At 43.5% G+C, this 23,137-nt stretch overlaps 1 protein-coding gene across 4 annotated transcripts in view; it reads left to right on the forward strand.

Moving 5' to 3' along the window:
- Positions 1-23,137, forward strand: part of LOC121273535 (regulator of G-protein signaling 7) — a 464,890-nt gene that overhangs the window by 346,360 nt on the left and 95,393 nt on the right. For all 4 annotated transcript variants that reach the window (XM_041180714.1, XM_041180722.1, XM_041180727.1 and 1 more), the window contains one exon: positions 20,050-20,156. In XM_041180714.1, the coding sequence (XP_041036648.1) occupies positions 20,050-20,156 (107 nt within the window). The remainder of the gene's footprint in view (positions 1-20,049; positions 20,157-23,137) is intronic.

Below are 23,137 nucleotides of genomic sequence, written 5' to 3' on the forward strand. Positions count from 1 at the left end.
TGCAGTGCATTGTCAGGAAGCTTTGGTGGTCATCCTCTTGAATATTCAGCTATTTCTCAAAACAATCAAAGCTCAGCTTCACATTTCAAAAAACATCCACCATTTCTTGTAGCTACAGTGCACCTCTCCACTAAGGGGTATAGACTTCCTTTATGTAGAGCTAGCCACTTGTGATATTGGGTTCCCACTGATGTATGCTTGTTGCTGGCAACACAATGAATGAGTGTGGATTAATCATGTACCGCGATTAATATTAACCAATTTAGGCCTCTTGCATGTCTGTTTCAACTAATCTTCTAAAATCCTATAAATCTCATTATATTTCATACTTAGAAGATTCAAGTTAACATAGGAGTTTGTATGGTAATACTGAAATGCTTTGTTAATGCCAACATCGCTATGTTACTAGGTGCTTTTTTTTTATCTCACACAATTCTGTTTCAAGAATAAAAGGGAGCTTAAGTTTGGAGAAGGGGCTATACTTTGTACAGAGAGGTGTCACTGCTGTAGAGTGAAAAATGCTTCCACCTTTTGTACCAAGTATCAGCATCACATATTTCCAAATATTCTAAGCTGTAGTGTAGGGTTAGCTACTGGCTAATGTACTTGTTATACTAAATTGTCATCATACATTTGCACAGGTATCAGCTATGTATAGAACTCCTGAAGCTACAGTATCTCTTACTCTGCTAATACTTCAACGAAACAAACTAAAATGGGAGCTGAATTAATGTCACAAAATACAAAGCACGTTATACCTTTATACATTGGTGCCATCCTATCTCTAGCTACTGTAATACAATATCTATCACTGAATTGTTAAGTCAGATGTTAATTGTTAGATGACTTGAACAGCCTGGGCGCTTTGGCCTCCTCTGACGTTTGAAGTACCACTAGCCTGTGCATGGATGTTGAATAGTTTTATGTGCAACATATGATGCCCCACCAACATGCTTTTACTTATATAATTGTAGTATAAGGGTGTTTGGCAGAGCAAGAGTTAATATGGGAACTGGAGAACATTACCACCTACGGTATGATGTAGGGAGTTACATGACAGCAGACTGTGTTCATTCGAGTCTGGGAGGAGCTGGCATCGAGACATCACCCATGCATGGCAGTACCTTGGATATGTATATAGTTATGGGTTACCAATAAATGGCTTGTGTTTAACCACACAAGCCTCCAGACTTCTCTGTGAGACACCTCACAACAGTGATGATGATCTGAATTTTAAAGGAAGCTGGGATGCCTATCTATATGCTAATTGAGAGAGAGAACTGGGGTAGTCATCTTGAACAACCCTTATTCACCCCAACTACTTAGATAAGACATGAGAGCAAGGTTCCTCTGAAGAGCAGCTGTTAATTGCTGTGACAGTCCACCTTCGCCATATCCAAGTTGCTTCCCTGCACTAGATTCCAATTTAATGTTAATTGGTGCTGAATTATAGACAATCCGAGATAGTGAACCTAGTCCTACGAGGAACCACCATTCTGCCCAAAATCACTTTATTTAGCGAGCGAAGATCAGATTTTGCTTCCGTCTGTCTCAGCTGGATGCAAACAAAAATTCCAGAACTGAACATAGTGTTCTAACCCACTGTGCCACCCAGATGTTTCTGTATTTTTTTTTCTGTTAGCTATTGTAATAGTCTATCTGCCTCTCTGTTGCTTTCATTCCATTGTTTTCATGATTTAAAAGTCCTGTTTGATTTCTGTGCTGTGATCACAGATGAGTACCTGGTGAACTGAGAACAGTGTTCAGTCATAAGTAAAGACTGGATTAGAAAAGAAATCAACTTAAAGGAAAGAAACTATATTTTTCAAAGATCAGATTAAGTACCTTTGAGGTAGTTGAAAACACATAGGGGTCAATTTTAATCCATAGCTGCCTGGCAAAAACCGCAAAATGGAGCAGGAGACTTATTCACTCCTTTCCTAGCCTGACCTGGCCAACAGCAAATTTCAATTGCAGACAGCTAAGGCGTGCACTGACAGGGAAGTTAAATATGCAGCTCAGACTCCAATTGTGTATTAGGGTGCTATTTTGGCCTAATGTGCTGGGGGATGATGGAGGTGGGTAATAGGGGAAGTAGTGCGGCTTCCTCTCCACCCCATAAAGTTTAATGTTTCTCTGAACCCAAAGTAAATGGAGCCTAGTTGACAGGGCCCTCAACTGTGTCCGGCCCATCCTCTCCCTCCCAGAACCATGATAGGGTCCCCTTCTCCTCAGTTATCACCTCACCAGCCTCCGCATTCAAAGGATCATCCTCCGCCATTTCCACCAACTCCAGCATGATGCCACCACCAAACATATCTTCCCTTCATCCCCCTATTGGCATTCCATAGGAACCATTCCCTCCAGGACACCTTGGTCCACTCCTCCATCACCCCCTACACCTCAACCTCCTCCCACGGCATCTTCCCATGTAATTGCAGAAGGTGCAACACCTGCCCCTTTACTTCCCCTCTCCTCACCATCCAAGGGCCCAAACACTCCTTTCAAGTGAAGCAGCACTTCACTTGCACTTCCCTCAATTTTGTCTACTGCATTTGTTGCTCCCAATGCGGTCTCCTCTACACTGGAGAGACCAAACGCAGACTGGGTGACCGCTTGGCAGAACACCTTCAGTCTGTCTGCAAGCATTACCCAGACCTCCCTATCGCTTGCCACTTTAACACTCCACCCTGCTCTCGTGCCCACATATCCATCCTTGGCCTGTTGCAATGTTCCAGTGAAGCTCAATACAAACTGGAGGAACAGCACCTCATCTTCCGACTAGGCACTTGACAGCCTTCTGGACTTAACATTGAGTTCAACAACTTCAGATCATGAGCTCCCTCCTCCATGCCCACCCCCATTCCGATCCCCCTTTTTCCTAATAATTTATCATTTTAAAAAAATATATGTTTTTAATATATTTTCCTTTTCCCACCTATTTCTATTATTTTTAAATTTATTTCCATCCATTGTTTTATCTCCACCTTTTAGCCTATTTCAATCCCTTCCCCCCACCCCACCCCCACTAGGGCCATCTGTCACTTGCTCGTCCTGCTTTCTACCCTTAATGTCACCACCGTTAACACCCCATTGTCCTTTTGTCTATGACATCTTTGGCAATCTCTTCTTTGCCTCCACCTATCAGTGGCCCTCTATCCAGCTCTACCTGTCCCACCCCCCTCTACCAGCATATATTTCACCTCATTTCTATTTTTCCTTTGTTCTGATGAAGAGTCATACGGACTCGAAACGTTAAATGTGTTCCCCTCCGCAGATGCTGTCAGATGGGCAGAGTTTTATGTTCTCCTGCCAGCGGGTTTGCAGGCGGAGGAGCCATAAAATTCCCCAGATGGCCTTGCCCTGGGCTTCCATCTGCCCAACCTCTCCGCAATTTTGTGATGTCCTTTCTTTTCAGATAATAACCCAATTCACTCTTGAATGCCTCAATTGAATTTGACTCCACCGCAATCTCAGACAGTGCGTCCCAGATCCTAATCACTCACCGTGTGAAAAAAAATTTCCTTGGCACCATTGTTTCTTTTTGCCGATTACCTGAAACCTGTGTCCTCTGGTTCTCAATCCTTCCACCAATGGCTTCTTCCTTGTCACTCTATCTACTTCCTACCTAGTATCTTTTCTTCACCTACTCTAATGCCTTCATATCCTCCTTAGAGTGTGCTGCCCAGAAGTGGATGCAATGCTCCAGTTGAGGATGAATCAGTATTTTATGCAGGTTCAACGTAACTTCCTTGATTTGGTACTCTATGCCCGTATTGATAAAGCCCCGGATGCTGCACGTTTTATTCACTGTGCTCTCAGCCTGTTCAATGATTTATGCACATATTATACCCAGGTCCCTCTGATACTGCACCCCCTTTAGAATTGTACTCTTCATTTTATATTGCCTCTCTGTGTTCTTCCTGCCATAATGAATCACTTCACATTCCTCTGCATTAAATTTCATCTGTCACTTTTCCGCCCATACCACGAACCTGTATATGTCCTTTTGAAGGTCTACACTATCCTCATCGTAGTTCACAATATTTACCAAGTTTTGTATCATCTACAAATTTTGAAATTGTGCCCTGCACATCAAATTCTAGGTCATTAATATGAATCAGGAAGAGCAGGGATCCTAACACCAACCACTGGGGAACTCCAGTATAAACCTTCCTCCAGTCTGTAAAACAACCACTCACCACTAGTCTCTGTTTCCTGTTACTCAGCCAAATTTGTATCCAAGTTATTTCTGTTTCTTTTATTCTATGAACTCTAACTTTGCTCACATGTCTGTTGTGTGGCACTTCATCAAATGCCTTTTGGAAGTCCATGTATACCACATCAACAGCATTACCCTCGTCAACTCTCTCAGTTACCTCATCAGAAAACTGAAGCAAGTTAGTTAAACATGGTTAGCCCTTAACAATGCCATGCTAGCTTTCCTTAATTAACCCATGTTTGCCCAAGTGACTATTACTTTTGTCCCAGATGTTGATTCCCAGAATCTTCCCCACCACTAAGGTTAAACTGACTGGCCTGAGTTGCTGGACTTATCTTTACACCCTTTTTTGAACACTTGCAATTCTCCAGTCCTATGGCACTACTCCTGACTTTAAGGAAGAATGGAAAATTATGGCCCATACCTCCACAATTTCCAGTCTCACTTACCTTAGCATCCCTGGATGCATTTCATCTGGTCCTGGTATCTTATCAACTTTAAGTCCAGACAGCCTATCCAATACCTCCTCCTTATCAATTTTAAACTCTTCAAATGTCTGAACTATCTCCTCTTTCACCATAACTTGGCAGCATCTTCTTCCTTGGTAAAAACAGATGCAAAATATTAATTAATACCTTAGCTATGCCCCCTCCCTCCATGCATAAATTCCTTTTTTGGCCCCTAATCGGCCCCACTCCTTTTACCACCCTTTTAATACTTATATGCCTGCAGAAGACTTTTAGATTCCCTTTAATGTTGGCTGTCAGTATCTTTTTTATATTCTGTCTTTACTTCTCTTATTTGCTTCTTCAATTCCCTTCTGAACGTTCTATAGTCAGCCTGGTTTGTGGTTGTATTATCTACCTGACTTCTGATAAGTACAATTTATCTTCTTCTTCTTAATCTCTATCACTTCTGTTATCCAGGGAGCTCTGGATTTGTTTGCCCTATCTTTCCATTCATGGGAATATACCTGGACTATACTTGAACCATCTCTTCTTTAAAGGCAGCCCATTGTTCAATTACAGTTTTGTCTGCTCATCTTTGATTCCAATTTATTCAGCCCAAATCCATTCTTACCCCGTTGAAGTTGGCTTCCCCCAGTTAATTATTCTTACTCTGGATTGTTCCTTGTCCTTTTATAGAGCCAACCTAAACCTTCTGATACAATGATCACTGTCCTCTAGGTGTTCCCCTACTGACATTTAATCCACTTGGCCCTCCTTGTTCTGAAGAATCAGGCATAGCAATGCCTCCTTTCTCCTTTCCAGAAAGCATACTGCTGCAGAAAATTCTCCATTTGGATAATTAAAGTCCCCTATTATAACTACTTTATACTTTCTGCACTTCTCTGTAATTCCTTACAATTTTATTCCTGTACATCTTTCCCACTATTTGGTCGGCTATAGACTACATCGAGCAATGTAATTACACCTATTTTGTTCATCATCTCTAGCCAAATAGATTCTGTCCTTGACTCCCCTGGGACAACCTCTCTCCCCAGCACTGCAATGTTCCCTTTAATCAATACTGCCACCTCTTCCCCCTTCCTTCCTTTCCTATTTTGATGAACGTCTCGTATCCAAGAATATTTAAGACCCAGACCTGCCCTTTTTTGAGCCAGATCTCTGCAAGTGCCACATCATATTTTTACGTGACTATCTGCACCTGCAACTCACCAATCTTATTTACTACACTGTGTATTCATAAACATGTACAGTAAACCTAATTTAGACTTTATTACTTTCCACCTAATGCTGAATCCACCTAATACCTTACTATTTCCTACTTTGGTGCAATCAGTCTCCCAGTATTCTATGCACCTTGGTATTCCTTTCGAGTATAACCTCCTGGTTCCCATACCTTTCCCAAATTAGTTTAAACACTCCCCAATAGCACTAGCAAATAGCCCTGTAAGGAAATTGGTCCTAGCTCTGTTTAGATGCAGCCCCACTGGTCTGTACAGGTCCTATCTCCCTCAGAACTGGTCCCAATGTCCCAGGAATCAAAAGCCCTCTCTCCTACACCATCTTTCCAGCATTACCCTCGTTAACTCTCTCAGTTACCTCATCAGAAAACTGAAACAAATTAGTTAAACATGATTAGACCTTAACGATGCCATGCTAGCTTTTCTTAATTAATCCATGTTTGCCCAAGTCACTTTTAATTTTGTCCAGTCATTCATCTACTTTATTCTCCTATTTCTATACTCACTTGTGCGTAGTACCAGGAGTAATCTGGAGAAATTATTTTTTAGGTTATGCTTGCTTATTTCCCACCTAGTTCTCTTAATTCCAATTGCAGGCCCATAGCCCCCTTTCTACCTATGTCGTTGGTACCAGCGTGGACCATGAACCATGATCACTGATTGTTCATCCTCTCCTCTCAGGGTGCACTGCAGACAGTCATCTATTCTTCTTGACTGCCTGGTGGTCACCCATTCCATCTCTCTATAGATGGTCTTTAGCTGCGGTGCGAACACATCAATAAACTTGCTACCCATGGACTTCTCAGCCTCACAGATGCACCACAGTGACATGAGCAACTGCTCAAGGTCCGAAACATGGAACTGGAGCTGCTGCAGCTGACGTCACTTCCTGTACATATGCCTAGAAAAGACATGGGAAGTGTCCTGGAGATCCCACATAGCACAGGATGTGCACTCAAGAGGTCAGAGCTGCCTTGCCATTCCTCTATCTATTAGATAATAAAGCTTAACAATTAAGAATGAAACACTTACCAGCTACTCACTTCCTTTCTGCTGATGTCATGTAAATATAAGGAAATTCATTTAAATATTTTACTTAACCCTCTGAGCCCTTCTGCCACTCTCTCTCCCTCCCTCTTTCTTTCTCCCCAGCTGTTACTGTCTCCAATAAGTTTGGCACTCTTCTCCCGCCCTCTCTCTCTCTCTCTCTTTTATTGTCCCCACCGTTGCTGCTGTCTCCAATCGGGTCTGCACCCTCCTCTGCTCTTGCTCTCTCTCTCTCTCTCTCTCTCTCTCTTTTATCCTCCTCTGCTGCAGTGTCTCCAGTCAGGTCAGGCTTTCTGACGACTTCCCAGCTGTTTTGTTCGGAAAACTAGTAAGAGATGTGTTAAGGTGGGCCTTTAAAATTAGCTGAGCCTCACTCCTTGGCAGTTGTTCTTTATACATGCCTCTCCGTGTTCTCACACAGGAATTAAAATTGAGCTGATAGAGAAAAAATGAAAGTAATGAATGCGGATGATCAAATAATTGGTTCTTTTCTTAGGCCAGAGCTAAATCAAGAATTTTCTCAAAAAAATCATAGTGCCATCAAGATAGATTGCCTACTGAATATTGCCTGTGCAAAAGTAATGAGTTGGCATGTACTGAGCAAAGGATTTTAATGAATGCGAAGAATGCAAGGGGACACATAGTTAACAAAGTGCATGGCTAAGTCAAAGATACAATTCATTTCAGACAGATGTAAAACACCATTGTTAGTGAAAATGAACAGTAAAGGCAATGCAGCCACAATGTGAGGATCCTTAACTGCATAGAGGAAAGAAGTAATTGAGGATACAGGTATGTGAGGTGGAACAATGCAAGGGTGAAATTCAATTTTAGTAGGAGTGTAAAATGGGCCATAGCAGGCATGCCTTCTGTTGTACACCCTACCAACTGTACACCCCACTGAATGTGCACCCCACTCAATGTATACCCAACTGAATGTACATCCCACTGAATATATACTCCACCTCATTTTCTTATCCATGGAATGCTATTTGACTGCATCATTTATTCTGGGCCCCATCTGTCCTTATCTGATGTCTGCATATCTTTCTGATATGACTTTGCTTAACAATGATCAGGTTCAGGACTGCTGACTGACTTTCCATGACTGACCTGGGCAGCTAGGTCAATTATAGTGTTGGAATCTCAAGAGTACAGATTGGGATCAATTCTATGACTTTCCTCGGCATATTTCTCAGTTACTTGCTGCCATAACTGGTTAGGACTTTGTGGTAGTCCAGAGCCACAGTATTCAATCATTCATGCCTAAAATTGTCTACTTAACTGGCTACTCATGTTGCTCTTTTTAAAATGAGTTCATCATTCCTGCTTTAATTGCTTTCTAATATAATTAATTCCATAGCTTTACTGCTCCTTGTTGGAAATAGTTTCCAACTTCTAACTGTGTCTACTTCCGTCTTTCCCATTATGGATTTCTCAAACAGTACTCTTCTAGTTTTCAAATTCCACCCATCACAAACTCCAGCTAGTTTACAACTCTCCAGTGCAAGTCCTTTTCTACACCGAGTCCTGTACACTCATTGTCCTTGTCCTATCCAAAGCCCACAGACTTCCTGTGTTCCAGTGAATTGATATTATGATGGTTGCTTTCATCTTCATTTTGGTCTATTGCCCCTTCTGCCACCCTGACATCTGGGAAACATTTCCAGCCATTCATGTCAGTTTACATGGTCTATTCCTCTGACCCTTGATTACAGTTTGCTCTGCAGCACTTTTTCAGCGCAGCGATTTTAACAATTGATTGAGGGGAGTTGTGACAGAAAAGAATACTTCCATCAGTTTCCAATGTCAAATCTCAGTGTTAACCTCAAGGAGTAAGAAATCCAAATTGAAGCTGAGCTTCATACCCAAAAAACTGAAATGACCGATGCAGTAAAAAATGATGATAATCAGATCAAAAGGAGGAGGGCTTTAGAGCGCAAATAGATTTTAAAAGGTTTATTCAAATGACTAGATCCAATTGACATGTAAATGTTTTTCCTTCACCAATATTCTGTCTAGAAATGTACACATGCCTTCTGCCTGCCAAATGGAAGCTTAGCAGACTAGTTGGTGCCTGATAAATTGGATGCTGAATTTATAGATATTAGTGCCAAAGTAGCGACAGTTTTACCATTCTCAATTAAAGCTGAATTTAAACTGGTGAAAATAATTTCACCTAAGTTCTTTATAGGCTTCAAGAAGAGCATGCTTTTGTTCCATAAATCTCAGTATAATTCAGACACAAGTCCCAAGATATATGCTAACCCACTGAGGTACTCAATCTCACTGATTTGTTGCCAAATAATACTGAATTACAAACATTTTTTAGATCTAGATTGATGGCAATGATCTATCTGAAGTCATTTTATAGAAGATGCTTACAATGGTCAGGTGAAGGATATTTTTACATCAGTCTATGATACATCCATAGCGGATCTGACAAGTGAAGGAGAGAGGAAAACAATGTCGCTTTGGGATTAAAAATGGCTCCAAACTGTCAAGCCTGGCAGTGAAAGATTGGAACTAAAACTATCCTCTGTAGCAGATTTAGTAATCTGATCGTGTACCTGAGACAGAGAATTCTGCAGCACTGTAGAGTACTTTTCATGACTGATCTGTCATTCTCGTTCCTTGGTAAGAACTGGAGGGGTAGACCTATCACTGAAGGTTGGGCTTCTTATCTGACTCCAGAAAGCCCTGTAAGCCTAGTGAGTTGGCTGATCTTGACTGGAATAAACAAGTTTACAAGTGCAAGTTTGCCATTGATCTGCCATTGATACACCCTCCTGTTATGCACCCTCCTGACCTATCACTGAAGGTCGGGCTTCTTATCTGACTCCAGAAAGCCCTGTAAACCTAGTGAATTGGCTGGTCTTGATTGGAATAAACTAGTTTACAAGTGCAAGTTTGCCATTGATCTGTGCTGATTTTGCGTGGTTTCAGCTGGCTAAAATCAAACAGTCACACAAAACAGACTGGGAACTCTCTGAGCCTTCTTGCTTGCTAACCTGTATCAAAACTGCCTGGATTTCAGTAAGTAGCTCGTGTTTCTAGAAGGGACTGATTTTACACTCCATTTCAGGCAAACAGAAAGGAGGAAATTCATCTTCCGCAGAGGTGAGAAACATTGGTAATGGATCAGGCCTATGCGCTCCACCAGTCACACACCCACCCATTTTATATCCACATGTTATGTACCCACTGTTATACATTCTGGCCATTATTCACTCTCCCGTTATACATCCGTATTTTACATACTTGGCCCGCTATACACCCACCATTATACACTAGTCTGTTATACACCCACTTGTTATCACATGCCCCTTTTCATCCGCTCATTATACACATGCTTGTGTTATACCTGTTATTATGTAGTCGGCCTTATACACCCACATGTTATATTCCCCACGTAGTATCTGCCCATTATACACATGCCAGTTATACACCTTGCCTGTTAGCACACCCCACCTGTTATACATCCCACACCCAAAAAACCCTGTCTGATATAACCCCGCCAATTATACACCCTCCTGTTATGCACCCTCCTGATACATACCCTTCTTTTTTTATAAATGCCCATTATAGACCCACCAGTAATACACCGTCGTATTATACAACCTCCTGTTATACACCTGTCCATTATACACCTGCCCGTCATCACATGCTCATTTTCACCTGCTCGTTACACACCCGCTTGTTTTACACCCACCATTATGAAGCCAGCATTATACACCGGCATGATATACCCCCTAGCTAGTATACATCTGCCCATTATACACATGCCTGTTATACACCCTGCTTCTTTTCACCCATTCTTTATACTCACACATATTATACCCAACATATTACACACCCCACATTTTGTACACCCTGCCCATTATACACTCCCTGCCTGTTGTATACTTGCTGTCATACACCTGCCAGTTTCACATCACACCCATTATATACCACACCCATTGTACACCTCCTGATTACACAACACATTTGATTTATTTCCATTACCCTTTTATGAGATGTGAGCATCACTGGCAAGGCAAGCATTTGTTGTCATCCCTATTTGCTCTTGAGAAGGTAGTGGTGAGCCACCTTCTTGAAACACTGAAGTCCATCTGTTAGGAAGGGAGTTCCAGGATTCTAACCCAATGACAATGAGGGAATAGCGATATAGTTCCAAGTCAGGATGGTTTGTGGCTTGAAAGGAGATCTGCAAGTGCTGGTGTTCCCATGAGCTGCTGCCCTCGTTCTTTTACACGGTAGAGGCGTGGGTTAGGAAGACGTTGCCAAAGGAGTTTTGGTAAGTTTCTGCAGTGCATCTTATAGATGGTACACACTGCTGCCACTGTGTCAGTGGTGGAGGGATTGAATGTTTAAGCAGGAGGATGGGGTGCCAATTAAGTGGGCTGCCTTGTCCTGGATGATGCCAAGCTTCTGGTGGTTGATGGAGCCACACTCATCCAGGCACGTGGAGAGTATTCCAGCACACTCCTGACTTGTACCTTGTAGATGATGGACAGGTTTTCGGAAGTGAGAAGATGAGTTACTCACTGCAGAATTCCTAGCCTCTTACCTACTCTTGTAGTCATAGTATTTATATGGCTGGTGCAGTTCAGTTTCTGGTCTAAGGTAATCCCCAGGATGTTGATGGTGGGGGATTCAGTGATGGCAATGCCGCCAAATGTCAGGGGAGATGGTTAGAATCTTTCTTGTTGGAGAAGGTTATTGCCTGCCAAATAAATGCACCCTGAAGACACAGGTTATCTATTTAGCAAAATCTCATTGTAATTTTATGCGCTGCTTTCTTTCTCATGTGTGCTTAATTTACAATGTATTGGATCAATGCAAATGTAATCAGGTAAACTGTTTGATGGTAAGTGTATAATGCTGGGGTGTAGAACAGGCAGGTGTATAACAGGCAGCGTGTATAATCTAGAGGTGCGTATCACTGAAGAGTTGTGTCCAGCACTAGCCGCACTCTTGTCAAGATTTTCTAGTACAGCGCCAATACTGGCATCTACCCAACAATGTGGAAAATTACCCAGGGAGGTGTTGGCCACAAAAAGCAGAACAAAACCAATCTGGTCAATTACTGCCCCATTATCATTCTTGATTATTAGCAAAGTGATGGAAGATGTCGTCGACAGTGCTATCAAGAGGCACTTGCACAGCAATAACTTGCTCAGTGATGCTCAGTTTAGTCTCTGCCAGGGCTACTAGGCTCCTGAACTCATTACAGCCTTTGTCCAAACATGGACAAAAGAGCTGAACTCGTGAGGTGAGAGTGTCTGCACTTGACATTAAGATGTCATTTGACTGAGTGTGGCACCAAGAAGCCCTACAAAACTGGAGCCAATGGGAATCAGGGGGAAAAGTATCCACTGGTTTGAGTCACACCCAGCATAAAGGAAGATGGCTGTGGTTGTTGGAGGCAAATCATCTCAGCCCGGAACATTCTTCAGGGGAGTGTCCTCGATCCAACCATCAGTGGCCTTCCTTTCACTATAAGGTCAGAAGTGAGGATGTTCACTGATGATTGCACAGTGTTCAGAAGCATTCGTGACTCGTCAGAAACTGAAGCAGTCCATTCAGGCAACAAGACATGGACAACGTTCAGGCTTCGGCTGATAAGTGACAAGTAAAATTCGCTCCACACAAGTGCCAGGCAATGACCATCATCAACAAGTCTGAATCCAACTATGTCCCCTTGACATTCAATGACATTACCATCACTGAATCCCCTGCTATCAACATCCTGGGGGTTACCATTGACCAGAAACTGAACTGGACCAGCCTATAAATACTGCGGCTACAAAAGCAGGTCAGAGGCTAGGAATTCTGCAGAGATTAATTTACCTCCTGACCTTCCAAAGCCTGCCCATCATGTACAAGGCACAAGTCAGGAGTGTAATGGAATACTCTCCACTTGCCTGGATAAGTGCAGCTCCAACCAACACTCAAGAAACTTGACACCATCCAGGGCAAAGCAGGCTGCTTGATTGGCACCTCATCCACCACCTTCAACATTCACTCCCTCCATCACTGATGCTCATTGATAGCAGTATGTACCACATACAAGATACACTGCAGGAACTCACCTTCAATAGTACCTTCCAAACCTGTGAACTCTACCACCTAGAAGGACAAGGATAGCAGATGTGTGGGAACACCACCACCTTCAAGTTCCCCTCAAAGCCACACACCATCCTGACCTGGAACTATATGGCCATTACTTCACTGTCATTGGTAAAAATCTTGGAATTCCCTTCCTAACAACACTGTGGGTATACCTACACCACATGGACTACAGCGGTTCAAGAAGGCAATCCAATACCACCTTCCCAAGGGCAATTAGGGACGGGCAACAAAAGTGCTGGCCTGTGAAAGAATAATTTAAACAACAAACACCTGCAGAAGAAACCCTGATTTATGTGAAAATTGCTACTCGTGTCTTATTGAGACTATCTGTTGTGTTTTGCTATAGATTTTCATAAGGGGAACTTGGTCTCTGGCAATCTTGAAGTGAAAACATCCTAAGTCTTATTAAAGATTATATGCAGTAAAGCATCTCAAGATTGTGTTTGCAACCAATTTCTGCCCTTAGTTTTTCATTCTGTTTGTTCCAGCGAGCAATCTTTCCACCTCCATGTTACCATGGAGCAGAACCAGCTGCGAAGCAAGGTTTGCCCAGCAGTGAAAATCTCAATAGGTTTGTGTTCATGGAACATTTCATCGTCCTGACACAATGCCACCAGCTGTCAACGAGCAATTTATTATTCATTCTTTTCCTCCAGAATTGTCATCAGTCATGTTTGATAGTTTCCACCTCTGGCTGCTGCCACTAATGCTGTCAGATTGTTCTGTTATATTTGGACACCTGCCAGCCAAAACCAGGAACTTACAGTTAGATACATACCTCTTCTCCATACAGAAAGCTTCAAGGTCCTGGTAACTTCAAACCTCATCCTTTGCAAGTGACAGTATTTCCTTTGTCTGCAGGCTTGTTTCTACTCAGGACTATTGAACCATGGCCCATGTCGCAGAAATGTATTTCTCTCCCCCATAGAATAGCTCAGCAAAAGCAGTTAAGGTTGTATTGATTAACCCTATCAAGAAAGATCAATGTCAGGAATAGAATTGCAGGTTATAAGGAGTCAGTGTAATCTGAGTGGATGAAATACTCGTGGGATCTAATGGTTTCTGTGTGCTGGGGAAGAAGGTCTTATTTCTGGTAAGAAACAAGTCAAGTTTGAAGAATTGACATTTAAAAATGAATTCTAAACATATTGTCTAAGTACCTTTTGAAGGATCAGGATGCATTAATGCAGAACTTTCCCTCAGGGAACTAACCTGATTGGGCAGAGTTCAATATAAAGAGTATAAGATCTGCAGAAGGCATGGCCTCGATGGGCTGAAGGTTTTGTGCCTTTCTGAATTTCCACTGTGGTGCATCACTGTCTGACAATCTGCTTCATCAAAAGCTGTTTAAATAGGAGTGTTCAGTTGGCCATTGGAAAACTAGCAATTGCAATGAGTGGTGACACCCCGAAGATGAGACCAAACCTGCATCATCCTCCTCTATGCTGCATATTAGGTTTCCAGGGCCATTAAACTGGCCCCATCTACAGTAATCCTGATACTTCCTAGTTTTAGGCTATTTGTGCTTCACAAGTTGATAATGGGTTGAATTTTCCCAGTCCCTGAGAGGCAGGTTTGGAGGTGGGATCAGGAGCAAATTTGCGATTGGTGGGTAGCCAATGGGCACCGTCAATGAGCCAGTTGGGGAAAGTTAATGGCACCATCAGGATTTTCTGGGTGACAGACGGGCCCCTTGTTTAGCATGGACCTTAGCCTGCAGCTGTCCATATGATGTAGGTACATCAGTGGTGCTGCTAGGCAGGGAGTTCACAGGCTGATTCGGGAGCCGGCAAGATGATTTTGTTTCCTGTGGATGGGGGGAAAGAAGGCAACCTCAGAAAACAGCTAGGCATCACCCATCCCTCACAGTGATCTCTGCAAAAATAATCCCTCCATTCTCTCAAAACATTCCACAGCTGACACTCATGGGTACCTTCTTTCTCTCCTTGAAGGAGAAGACAGCATAGAACACAGAGGAGAGGGAGAGAACCAGAGGTGACCCTCCAGTTGTGTCCATCTTGACAGCTGCAGAGGAGGAGATGATGGGTGATATGTTGGGTTTCAACTATCCTGGTCATTGGATATGGAGAAATGGGGATCTCCCAGACACTTGGGATTGAATCATCGGCTCAGAGGGCCGGGGCGGGGCCTGTTTGCCGAGGCGTAAAATGACACATGATGTTCGGCGTGCGTCCCGACATCACGGCGCGTCATTGAGACTTTCAGTTCAGCGGGCACGCACCCAAATCAGCTGTGCGCCCTCCGAACTGTCAAAAGGCCTATTAAGGCCATTCAACTCTCAATTAAAATAATTAACAGAGCTGCCCGTCCAATCTTAAAGTTGGCGGGCAGGCGAAGGGCCCAGGCGGCCTTCGCATTTTTCATGGAACCTCATCCACGGGCGGGATGAGGTTTCATGAATGATTTTAAATTTTGATAATTTTTATTGAAATTAATGCACATGTCCGAGCTGATGTAACAGTTTCACATGAGGGGACAGGTCATACAAATTTTCTCACCACTTTATTAAACTTTTTGGATTTAAAATTAATCTCCCTGAGGCATCTCTGTGCCTCAGGGAGATTTCTGCGCTCTTTTGCGCACATACGTGAAAGAGCGCACTCCCGACTCAGGGAACCCCCACTTCGCCCGCACTGGGAGCACACAGCACTTCCCAGTGCACGTCACGCTGGGTGGGCCTTAATTGGACCGCCCACGTAAAATGGCGGCACGGCCCCAATCGGGAGCGTCGATCGGGTCCGCGCCCATTCCCGCTTAACCTGCGCAACAGGCAGAAAATTCTGCCCTTGGTGACAGAATTAAATGTCAAACAGTCACATGGCATACAACTCACACTCATAAAGACTTGGTGATTTCACTTTGTCAGTTCTATTTCATATCTCTCATCCGTCCTGCACGCGGCCTTCAGGAACTGGTGCCAGAAAAGGACAAAGAGGAGGCCACTCGCTCTGAGGATATACCATCGCAAGACCTATTTGCATCCTCCACCAGCTCAGATACACACACCTTGTTGGGGCTACCAAGACAGGGAGCCACATGGTGAAGCACACATCACAAGAAAACAGGAGCAGGCATTGGAGATAAGTACAGCAGTGGAGAGTCACTGTCAGAGAGTGTAGGACCCTGCAAGCTGCGCTCAGCTAGCCAAGGATGCTGAGTCAGATTAGCCATTAATGAAGAGAATGATTCTGGAGCAATGGCAGAAATTATGTGGGATTTTGCAGTTGCATTGTGCACTGTTGTAGGGAAATTGAAGGAATCTGTCTCTAGCATGAGTTCCATGATGCCTCAGGCCTTGGCACTGAAGCCTACCTCCAGGGAAAGAGTGGTCACCTGCATGGAGCATCAGATAAAGCAGGCCACCAGCTGCAAGCTGGTCCAAAACAGTGGCCTGCACACTCAGGGGAAGAATCTCATGGAGGCGACTGGTATCTCGCGTGCTGGCTGGAGAGGTGTCGAGGAGACTCATCTTGCCTCCTTTTGGGAAGGCCTGCCGAATCACGAGCTGAGCAGGCAGTTCAGAGGCCAGCCTGTAAGGGAATTGAATTGTTGCTTTATGCTGGGACTGGTGGTGGGGGACACACTGTGTTCAGAATCCATATGCCAGATAACTGCCTCAGGTGAACTAAAGCATGTCTGAATCAGTCCATCCTGGCCACACCTTGATGTCCTTGCCACATCAGGCGCTTTCTCCTATTGCTCCTCCTGTTGTTCCTCCTCTGAAGATGCAGAGCGCTCATCATCATCCTCCTCCTGGAGCTCCAGTTCTCACTGTAGGTGCAATGTTGTATAAGGTATACCCAAGCCCCACCATTCTGGAGACCCTTGCCAGGTCCACACTGAAGAGCACAGCAGCTCTGTCCAGCCACCTGAATCACATTGTCAGTATCCTGACTGCTTGCTCAGTTACAATTCTCATGTTCATGTGATTTCAGTTGTACCTTTCTTGAGCATCAGGGCTTGGCACCTCACAGGTGTCATCGGCCAGGACTCTAAAGGGTAGACCTTGACTCTGAGAAGCCATCCAATGACTGTGTTTTGAGGTGTGACTATATCTGGGAGACTTGACTAGTGTAGAATGAATACACCATGGCAGCCCCATGGATACCTTAGACATGCATAATGATCTTTTGGTGGGTGCAGACCAGCCAAATATTGATGGAGTACCCCTGTCAGCTGGTGAATACTTCTAGGTGATCTGAGGATGTCTTTATTCCTACATGTGTGCAATCTATTGCTGGGCTATTGGAAATCGAGCCGGAGCGGCAAATCCAAGTGCGCCCTCATTCTGACCGGCCTCATCAGTAGCATAGTGCATGTAAGTTCTGGCCCCTGGCAAACATGGCATTCATCATCTGTGAGATGCACTTGTGAGGTTTGACGAATATCCTTGGAAGGATCTGAATGCAAATGTTAAGGGCCGTGGTGAACTTGACTGCCATTGGCAATGCATGTCCACCGGGTCCAGATGGAAGGAAGTCCTCTTCCAGGAGGCTGCAACTGTCAGAGACTACTTGTTAGGAAAGTTGGAGCCCAAGAAACCACTCATCTGCCTGTATACCCTGCATTGAGATTATCATCCTCTATGAGCCCAAGCTCTGTGCTCATCCTTCTGTCCTGCTGAGCAGCAGGGGTTTGAGGAGAAGGCTCCTACTGCTCCTCATGTTCCTCATCTGACCTCCAAGGTGGAGCTGTGTAAGTGGCTGTCATGCAGCTGTGAAGTCTGACAGCTGGGAAGCGCAGATTAAAGGCAAAAAACTTCAAGGCAGCAGAAATGTCCTCCACAACGTTGGAAATTGCCTCCAAAGCAGTGAAGGGATATAAGAACAAGTCCTATGAGCAAATGCCTTTCACTTAGGCAAGGAAGCAGGTGACGCATCTCTGTATTTATAACCTTTCTTACCTGCCAACTTTTTAACCCTGCCAATTCCTGCAGGCCTCTTCACCTTGCTTTCCCGGGGTGAGCTCTGGGAGACACTGCACACCACAGAACTAAAGTCAGAATTCTAGGTTAAAATGATCATTTAACATATTTGAATGGCAGACCTGCCTGTCCCACAGAGGTTTTCCACACATTCCTGAACACGTTCAGGCTTAGGGTGGGAATTGACAGGTTCATGCCAGCTTCCCGACTCGCTGGCAGTTTCAGGTCTATTAACTTGCTGGCTGTGTAAAAACCCACACGCCCTGACAGGTGAAGATTTTCTTTCTATCAGTAACACTGAAATGCTACTGAATGACCAGCAAATAGAATGACAAATATGACTGATGTATTGCAAATATTAAGAAGTAGAATTTTGAATGATATTAGTCAGAAAAGTGCTTGATTTCAGTTCGTCTCAGAGTCACTTACACTATGGAAAATAAGCGTGTCAATGTTGCTTTTTACTATTTCGTGTTGTGACCCTACTCCCAAACTTGCATCTCTGTGAGGTGCACAGGGGCACTGAACTTATCATCACACCCATAGAACAATGGAAAATCATTGGTGGAAAAGTGTGCTGCATTAACACCAGGAAATAACTGCTCTTAGAACCAAATTCTGTTTCCTAATATTTGTCAATACATCAGTCGGATTTGATTTGACTTCCTATTTGCTAGTTATTCAGCAGCGTTTCAGTGATATTGATACAACCCGCACAATACTATCTAACACATTATTGAAAATATGGATTAGAATGGCTAACAGTAAACAACCTTGCTTCATTCTTTCAAGGTTATCATGCAGGTACCCTTAACACAGACCTTGAAGCTGGAATACACGTCCCAGATAAAATACAGAATTTGACAATGTTTTTTTTTACCTGCAACTCCTTAACTGGTGGGTTTCTCCCAGTCCACAAATTGGGCAGAATTTAATGCCCACCCCTGAGGTGAGTTTGGAGGAGAGGGGAGTGCATTTAATAAGACGGGAGGATGCTGGATGGAGATCCTGCTGCCTCCTGGCCTCTTGCCCTGATTAAGTCTGGGGCAGGAAGGCTTGTGGATAGTCCCCCTTAATCCCGGGGAAGGCCCATCACTGGCCACTTACCAGCCCAGAAAGAAAAAAACAGTTCGGACCAATATTCTTATTTCCCAGTTTTTACTGTTTTTTCCTTCTGGGATTGGACCTTCTCCAAAGGAGATAATGCAAGGCTTTCCCTGGCTCACCAGCCAGCGGACAAGACTCCTGTCACCTGCATTAAATGCCACCTGTTGTTTCACAGCATCATTCAAAGCCTCAAACTGCCCTAAATATTCCTCAGAAGGACAAAATATAGCCTGTTGTTTCCTGAAATATTTTATGGGCCTCCAAAGGAATCGCAGTGTGCGCCATGTTAATTCGAAGTGCCCTTTTAGGAGTCAGTGACATCACCAGATTCACTGTAATATATGGTCTCATTCATTTTACCCTCCTTGTCGATAAAAACAATACAAGCATTCTGGAACTCCAAGAGTAGCATGCTTTAAACAGAATATGAGTTATCAACCTCACACGGGCTGCTCCAAGACAAGCGCTGGTAGTCTCTGCTACTGATATCCAAAGCAATTGCTATTCTTCACACCTCCCAAAGCCACCAACCCCCCCGCGCCGCCGCCCCCCCCCACACACACACACACACACACACACACACACACACACACACAACCCATCCACTCTTGCTTAAAGCAGGCTTTAAAAATTCTTACTCCTATTGCTTACCAGAGATATTTGAGTTTCACCTGTTTACTCTTTTTTCATTTAACTCATTATGCTGATTTGAGCTTCATTATGATTATACAAAATATAGAATGGGCTTTTATCAAACATGATATGGTTCTGTTGCTTTCATAAATATTTAATATGTTAGGCAGGTCAATGACAATGTAACACAGCATTTAAGCCTGCTAACAAAATTAAACACTTCTGATGTTGTTCTCTATTTCCTTCGAACAGTCGAAGCACTGCATCTTGGAACACTGATGGCAGCTCATGGATATTTCTTTCCGATCTCAGACCATGTACTGACGTTGAAGGATGATGGGACTTTTTACAGATTTCAGGTAGGCTAAATGCAAACTAATTGTTGAAAGTAAAAGTGAATCATTTTTATTTTGCTTTTGTTTGAGTATTAACTTATGTCTGTTAAACTTGCTGTTCCATTGTTTGCAGAATCATGCCTAAACCTCAGGTTTCCTTCCCTTTTATTTTTGCTGAATCTTCTTAGTCCTTTTCCCTTTCAGCTTTGGCTAAGTCTCATAGCGAATTGAGTTTTTGTTGATGGTCTTCCAAAGATTAAGAATTTTTGTCAGACTGTTGCGGCATGTTCATTTAATTGTCACCAAACCCAGTTTTCTTCTCCCAACATTATAATGGCTCATAGATCAGTCTAAATTTGCCCTGAAGTTATGTGAATGAGTTTGCATGGAAATTTATGTGCATACACTGCACATTTCTATTTAAATGTGTTTATTCTGGCATAATCAATAACACCAGCAGAAAGGAAGTATTGCATTTATAAAGAACCTTTTCCACTCTCAGGTTGCACCAAAGTGCTTCACAACCAATGAAGAACTTTGAAAGTCATCGCTGTTGTTATGTAGGGTAAGACAGCAGACAATTTGTGTGCGGCAAAGTATCTCGAACAGCAAACATGATTAATTGGCCAGTTAATTTGTTTTTAGTGGTATCGATTGAGGGATAAATGTCAGCCAAGACACTAGGAGAACTGCTTCACACATGAAAACAGAATATTGCCTTTGCTGGAAATCTGCAATATTACCAGAAAATGTTGGAAATACTCAGCAAGATCTGGCAGCATCTGTGAAAAGAGTAACAAGAGTTAACATTACAGGTCTGCTAATAGGAAAATTGTCTTGTCCTTCTTCAAGTAGTGCATTGGGATCTTTTATGTCCACCTGAAAAAGCAGACCCAGTTTTTGTTTCATGACTGATATGAAAAACTCCTCCTGTCCCAATATGATGAAGCGAGGCTGGATGAAGTGCTGAAGCTCATTGTTAGGTTTCAGCTAGCATGCTGTTTCCTCAGAGATGAAAGCAATACTACTAAGCCAAGCTGACAATTTTAAGAATATAGGAAGAGGGCTAGGCCATTCAGGCCCTCAAGTCTGTTCCCCATTCAAATAGATTTTCAATTATCTTTATTTATAACTCCATCCACTCACTTTGGCTCCATATTCCTCCATACCCTTGGCTATTGATCTTAGATTTAAAATGATTAATTAAGCTAGCATCTACTGCGTTTTTGTGGGTATAGATTCACTCTTCTACCACCCTTTGAATGAAGATGTGCTTCCTAATTTTTTTTGAATATCTGGCTTTAATTTTAAGGATATACCCCCTCGTGCTTTTCTCCCTGACCAACAACAGAAGTTGCTCTCTATTTACCCTATCAATTTCTTTCAAAATTATAAAAACCTCAATTAAATCACTCCTCTATATTCCAGGCAATATGTCTAATTTATGTAGTTTCTCCTCATATTCGAACTCTTGGAGCCCTTGTAACACTCAAATTAAGACTTAATACCCATTGGCAAGCCACATCTGAATTTGTTCTTTCAAACACTTCTTAATTGGGCCATTGCGCCTCTCTCTGACAAAGCCAATAATGTTTTTGCAAGGAAAATTTGAACGTTTCAAGAAACAGGCATAGATAAATGGGCCAAATAGTTATCTCCTGTACTGTAAACTATAAATAAAAAATTACAGCATCTTAAAATGTTGCTGCTTGTGATCTATCTTGTTCATAACCCACTGAGAAACTAAAAACAAGCCACTTAATTAATCACATGACTATGTTCAGTCACCAGTGGACAACTCATTAACACACTGTATACAATTCCATGACTTTGGCAGTGCATGCTTTCACTCTTCAGCTCCATCTGGAATTCTTCTTTCCATTTAAACCCAGAGTTGCAATTAACTGTGGTGCAGTTTGCGATTCTGACTGTACGGCTGGGATTTAATGCAGGGGTGGTGACCACACCCACCACCTGGAAAGGCTGGGGCAAGCCGCCTTCACGAGCCCTGGAAGCCGTGACTGAATTCCGCATGGCTCAGGCAATTAGTTGCCTGAAGCCGTGGCTTCCGCCTTCCCCTGAGTCAGGATTTCCCGCCTCCAAGAGCTGTCAGCCTATTAAAGAGCAGGCAACTCTTCAGTCCCAGTGGTCCCACAGGGAGCGGTGGGACCAGGACCAGCATTTGAGCCATAGTAAAGGTAAGTGGGTTGGTCCAGGCACAGGGGTATGTTGGGGGGATGGGGGGGGGGGGGGTGGTTTCAAGTGTGGGAGCTCTTGCCACTGGTGGGGGCCGTCTGTGGGGAACAGGAATCCCAAACAGTAGATACCCTGCTCCCTCGCTGCTAGGAATAGCAGAAAGAGACCCTTAAGTGGCCACTAATTGACCACTTAAAATACCAGCAGAGGTGGGTAGGCAATGAGCATGGCAGCCCACGCCATCCTACCCAATTTTACACTCCCAACCCTTGGATGTGCTGTACTTAGATTTCCAGAAAGCATTTGACAAGGTGCTATATCAAAGGCTACTATGCAAAATAAGAGCTCATGGTGTAGGGGATAACATATTAGCATGGATAGAGGATTGGTTAGCTAACTGGAATCAGAGTAGGCATAGATGGGTCATTTTCAGGTTGGCAAGATATGCCGAGTGGAATGCACAGAGATCAGTGCTGGGGCCTCAACTATTTACAATCTATGTCAACGACTCGGATGAAGGAACCGCAAGTATGGTTGCTAAATTTGCTGATGACGCAAAGATAGACAGGAAAGTAAGTTGTGAAGAGAACATGAGGGCCGGAATTTTCCAGCCCCTCACGCTGGTGGGATCTTCTGGTCCTGCTGATGTGAACGGAGATTTCAGTGGCTCACCGGCCCCACCACAGGGAAGCCCGCCAGGGTGGGGTTGGGGGCTGGAAAATTCTGGGCAGGCAGTCTGCAAAAGTACATATATAAGTTAAGTGAGTGGGCAAAAAACTTGGCAGATGGAGTATAATGTGGGAAAATGA

Source organism: Carcharodon carcharias, chromosome 2 (genome assembly GCF_017639515.1).
Source record: "Carcharodon carcharias isolate sCarCar2 chromosome 2, sCarCar2.pri, whole genome shotgun sequence".
Classification (NCBI taxonomy): Eukaryota; Metazoa; Chordata; class Chondrichthyes; order Lamniformes; family Lamnidae; genus Carcharodon; species Carcharodon carcharias.